The following is a 5,540-nucleotide window of genomic DNA, read 5'->3' on the forward strand; positions in this document are numbered from 1 at the left end:
GTCACAAATGTTTACATTTTATGTAACTAGGCTTTACTCAAACCAAAAACTATCCATTTAACTATACCTCCAGAAACAGTTAGACTAGTAATTATGCTGATTACTATGCAAAACGTACATATTTCTTCCACACAATCCTCATCACATGAACAGAAATGATACCATATTAACTCAACCAAGCGCTTGGAATGCAAAGCTAACCACACTGGGGCCCAGTTGCTGCGTTGGTGCACATGTAGTCTGTCAGTGAGTCTATCGCACTAGTTCACACAGGTTGCTTTAACACAGTCCCACATCGCCATCCTTTACTGGTTTCAGTTCCAGGGGCAGATGAGCTGAGACTGCATCATGCAGGGTAAGTTGGATCAGGGCTGCATAACAGACAGAGAGTTAATGCTCAGTATGTGGCCACATGTGAGAGCAACAATAGCTCACACTGAATGTGAGGTCTATCTGTGTTTTTATTGAAAGCAAGGCAGGTGCTGGCATTCTTACAAGGGGGAGGCGTGGCATCAGGGGACCAATAGGTCTTGGGCCGCTGACTGGCTGAGGTCCCCAGGAAGGCAGACTGAGCCCCGGAACACTGGAGAAGCCAGACCAGGAAGCAGGGATCCAGAAATGGGGCTGCAACACAGAAACCAGGACACTCACAGATAATCCCAAAAACCTGACACCTGTTACACAGCGTGCTGCAACAAAATATAATTATTTACAAATGAGGTTTCCTGGGCAATAAGTGAAAGTATCCATTTTTTGTATCACACATTAATAAGTATCAAACTTTTATTGAAAACTTTTGTGCCTCACCTGTATCATAAAATATTCCCGGCTATATAATGATGCAGCTTGGAACAAGGGCTCCAACGTGAGGTTCAAAACCAAAAGGCAGGACCGTCGTGTCTTTGGTGACCTTCCTGACTTTCGGCACGGCTGACCTGCCTGGCATTAGCATATACAGGAAGGCAACCATTAGCATACATTTGATCTGTACATTTAACTTCCTGTCGTTTTTGCAACCGGCACCTTCAGTCAATTTCATCCACCCATTTTAACCACTTAATATAAAATTTTATATGACATCTTACCCACAGAGGGAGATCCGAGGTCCTGAGGCCTTCCTCTAGGGTCAGAATCACTTGGACATTCCTGTGGATCTGGGCAGCAACTGTGGTCCTTCAGCTGTCCATCCCACGTTCGCTTTGAGCCTCTTCTTTTGAGAGAGAGAAGGATCAGCATTAATAGCCAAAAGTTTCTGCTCTTAATAGCACAGATGTCTTGATATTACCATAATTGGTGTCAAAGACCATCATTTCCAAACAAGGTCTTGTGATTTACAGTTAATGTTCTGGAATAGAATACATGTGATGCAGGAATGAACAACCACAAAATACATGAAATACTCAGTATAGCACATCTGTAGGAGTAATGAATTAAAGCACACAATTAGGCTGTGTGTGCAGGTTTTCATTCTACCCAAGAAGAACCTACTTCTCATTGATCCGGACCTGGGGTCCATCCTGTTCCAGTTCTCTGCCTTGTGCACTGGCTGAAAAACGTAGCAGACAACAGTAAATACTGACGTTAAGCGTCTCTCTAGGCCTGCTTGACTGAGCTAAGACTTTGACGTCTATCTCTGCTCTCTGTGTTTCAGTAGGATGTAAAAGGCTCATTAATGGCTGAGAGATCCACCCAAGCCAGCGAACAAGGACCTGGGGGAAATCTCAATGAATCAATGGATGGATTGCAAAATGTACAATGAATATAAAATTGGACTTTTTAAGAATATTTAAGAAAAGTGCTCAGTGACAACAATTCTAGGAAGACTAATGTAAATTTAAAATTTAAAAACTACAGAAAAACTGGCATTTAGAGCTCATACTTACACTCTGGGCTCCCTGCGTGCTCAGAAGCACAGGGTTCCTGGTTCTGGCCGGTCATCCTGCTGCAGAGCGTGCAGGAAATGGGTAGAGCTGATGGCCCCCGGGGCCGCTGAAAGCCCTCCCTGCCGTAGTGCCACTGAGCCCCGCTGTGATGTTCGGGGCGCTCCCGTTTCCACAGAGAATGGGAGGGTACGATGGCCATCACCTGCATGGGGACACGGACATACATGGATCAGATGGCAGAACGTGACTCACTGCGACACCACTTATGATAACAGTCATTTGGTATCTGCCCCCAAAGACAACAGTGAGCAAACAGCCCTTAGCTTAGCTTAAGTTACAGTAAGACAGAGAAGGTCATTAATGATGAGAAACCCTTCCCTCTGATCTGAGACATTTCAAGCCTCATGGTGGCTTAATGTAATTTACTTGTATTAAAGATCAGGCAACATACTGTACCTCCTCACAGCAGCGGTGGCTCACAGCAGTCCCGTACTCCATCCGCTCCCAGAGCTGGTCCTTCTGCTTGAGAAAGGTGGGAAACAGACTTCTCCAGTTTTCACCCAAGGCCCAGGGGAAGATCTCGAATCTGTTTCCATCTTCTTCCTCCTCCATCATGTTAGCAAGATAGCTGGGGAGAGGAAGAATTCACTATTCCAAGATCCATTGGCTGACTGACCTCCAACAATTTCATCCAATACTTATCCTCATGCTGATGGAGGAAATTGTTTTTGTTATTATTTTAACATCCATCTATATTGCCCACCATAGCATGTCGTCACTTACAGGGCGATGAAGAAGTTCATCTTTGTCTGCTCACTGGGAGTGAAGTGAGCTCTCTTAAAGTAGATGAAGGTCATCGCCAGAAGGTACTGAGGTGAAGAGCAAAGGGATGGAAAAAGTAGTCTCTGCATTGCTTACAGTGATTAATATAGCAAAACCAATGCATGATAGTTACCTTGTCAGTCATCTTGTAGCAGGCATCCATGCGAAGGAAATGCTGGATCAGGTCATCATCTGAGGGCATCAGGAAATATTATTAGTACTACATACTTTTTTTCTTCAATATTTGAATTCGTCCAGTATACATAAAGCAGGCACATACTGTTCTTGTAATGAAATGCATTTTATTTTGATGTTATATTTTCATTACAAAAAAGCAGTTTAAAAGATAATTTTAAATGGCCGCTTCCTCACACTGGAATTAATCTAACCCACCTAGCAGTGCGAAGAAAGCAGCCATATCCTGCTGGTCGATGATGATGGCGGGACCCCAACATGTCAGGGATTCCTCTTGCTGCTCCCTGCCGCTGTTGTCCTGTCTGGACGGACCTTGTGCCTCTTGCTGACTGAGGTATCGCCGTCTGAAGTGCGCGTGCCTCACCATCCCTGCGGAGCAGCGCGGAGGCAGTGGGGTAACTCCGCTAGGGGGCACACTGACAAGGTGTTAGCCGACCTGTGTTCTAATGCCGGCTTGGGTTGTAAAGCAGGTGAGTTACGTGGCGCAGCTAACTGGCTAACATCGGTGGTGCCCGGTGGTGCCGCTGCTCTGGGCCCCCGGACTGGATGGGCCTCGGCTCTCCCGCCCTGGGTGGATTTCGGGGAACGGGGGTGCTTATGGGGGTCAGCGGGGGGGCTGGCTCCAGAGGGGGGGTACTTTGCCCCCCCCGATCCTTTCCTCCCCATCCCTAAATGCTTCCCTCCTCCCGCTCCGTCACCCCAACACACATATAGGGCTTTGAGGTGCAGGTGCGTCGCTGGGATGCAGGGGAGGTATTCCTCCTCTGTCCCCCCGTGACCACCTGTGTCTCAATCACACATCACAACTTAGACACTCTCATTACTTACTCTCTCATGACACATACATTTAGGGCCTTGGGGGTGGGCACAAGGAATGGCGTCCAGAGGGCGGTCTGTTCATTCAGCCTTACCTCTGGTGCCTGTGCCCACTTCTCAATTTTAAGTTGCACATAGACATTGAGGGTTCTGGGGAGGGGCCGAGCTGACACCAGCTGCTGATTGGCAGAGGATGGTTAGCACCATGCCCTTCCCCTGTTTTAAAGCACTTTAGAACAACACGCACCAACACCACATATGAGCGGGCGGAGGGAAGCATGGGGTCTTTTCACACCCCCGTTCTCTGTTCGCCATCTGGGGCCGGGGGCTGGGAGGAGCTGGCCATCCGGTCGGGGTCTGGGCTGGTGGGCTTCTCGGCTGCTGTGGGGTCCGGGGTGGTCTTCTTGTCCCCATGCCAGAGGAAAAAAGGGATCCATCTCCGAGGTCTGGTGGCGGATTGCCCCTCTGGGGGCGGTGGTGCCTAGATCTCGGAGTATAGAGTATACACTCACCTAAAGGATTATTAGGAACACCATACTAATACGGTGTTTGACCCCCTTTCGCCTTCAGAACTGCCTTAATTCTACGTGGCATTGATTCAACAAGGTGCTGAAAGCATTCTTTAGAAATGTTGGCTCATATTGATAGAATAGCATCTTGCAGTTGATGGAGATTTGTGGGATGCACATCCAGGGCATGAAGCTCCCATTCCACCACATCCCAAAGATGCTCTATTGGGTTGAGATCTGGTGACTGTGGGGGCCATTTTAGTACAGTGAACTCATTGTCATGTTCAAGAAACCAATTTGAAATGATTCGAGCTTTGTGACATGGTGCATTATCCTGCTGGAAGTAGCCATCAGAGGATGGGTACATGGTGGTCATAAAGGGATGGACATGAAGATTGTTCTTACACTGTGCACTATCCACTGTATACACTCACCTAAAGGATTATTAGGAACACCATACTAATACGGTGTTTGACCCCCTTTCGCCTTCAGAACTGCCTTAATTCTACGTGGCATTGATTCAATGTTCAGGCAGGCCGTGGCATTTAAACGATGCCCAATTGGCACTAAGGGGCCTAAAGTGTGCCAAGAAAACATCCCCCACACCATTACACCACCAGCAGCAGCCTGCACAGTGGTAACAAGGCATGATGGATCCATGTTCTCATTCTGTTTACGCCAAATTCTGACTCTGAATGACTTTGAATGTCTCAACAGAAATCGAGACTCATCAGACTAGGCAACATTTTTCCAGTCTTCAACTGTCCAATTTTGGTGAGCTCGTGCAAATTGTAGCCTCTTTTTCCTATTTGCTGCATACCTCGGTTGTAACGAGTGGTTATTTCAGTCAAAGTTGCTCTTCTATCAGCTTGAATCAGTCGGCCCATTCTCCTCTGACCTCTAGCATCAACAAGGCATTTTCGCCCACAGGACTGCCGCATACTGGATGTTTTTCCCTTTGCACACCATTCTTTGTAAACCCTAGAAATGGTTGTGCGTGAAAATCCCAGTAACTGAGCAGATTGTGAAATACTCAGACCGGCCCGTCTGGCACCAACAACCATGCCACGCTCAAAATTGCTTAAATCACCTTTCTTTCCCATTCTGACATTCAGTTTGGAGTTCAGGAGATTGTCTTGACCAGGACCACACCCCTAAATGCATTGAAGCAACTGCCATGTGATTGGTTGATTAGATAATTGCATTAATGGGAAATTGAACAGGTGTTCCTAATAATCCTTTAGGTGAGTGTATATGGGGAGTGTGAATGTGTGTACGGTGTTCATTTCTGTGTCTTCATGTTGGGCGATTGGGT

At 47.1% G+C, this 5,540-nt stretch overlaps 1 protein-coding gene across 1 annotated transcript; it reads right to left on the reverse strand.

Annotated features, from left to right (window-relative positions):
* Positions 1–279: 279 nt before the first annotated feature.
* LOC140581367 (speedy protein 1-A-like) lies at positions 280–3,267 on the reverse strand. Its single transcript, XM_072703966.1, has 9 exons — positions 3,099–3,267; positions 2,839–2,897; positions 2,667–2,752; positions 2,340–2,511; positions 1,884–2,085; positions 1,489–1,546; positions 1,086–1,210; positions 496–624; positions 280–371 (listed from the first exon to the last, which is right to left on the reverse strand). The coding sequence occupies exons 1-9, from the start codon at positions 3,265–3,267 to the stop codon at positions 280–282; spliced, it is 1,092 nt and encodes a 363-aa protein (XP_072560067.1).
* Between the last annotated feature and the right edge of the window lie 2,273 nt (positions 3,268–5,540).

This window comes from Paramormyrops kingsleyae, chromosome 20, assembly GCF_048594095.1.
Source record: "Paramormyrops kingsleyae isolate MSU_618 chromosome 20, PKINGS_0.4, whole genome shotgun sequence".
NCBI lineage: Eukaryota > Metazoa > Chordata > Actinopteri > Osteoglossiformes > Mormyridae > Paramormyrops > Paramormyrops kingsleyae.

Bases quoted from the DNA above. Each gene is read 5' to 3' on its own strand.
- LOC140581367 (XM_072703966.1), bottom strand. From the start codon at position 3,267: ATGGTGAGGCACGCGCACTTCAGACGGCGATACCTCAGTCAGCAAGAG. The intron at 2,753-2,838 runs GTAACTATCATG...TCTTCACCTCAG, and splicing joins GCTACAAGATGACTGACAAG to TACCTTCTGGCGATGACCTT. The intron at 1,211-1,488 runs GTAGGTTCTTCT...CTCTCTCAAAAG, and splicing joins CAGGTCCGGATCAATGAGAA to AAGAGGCTCAAAGCGAACGT.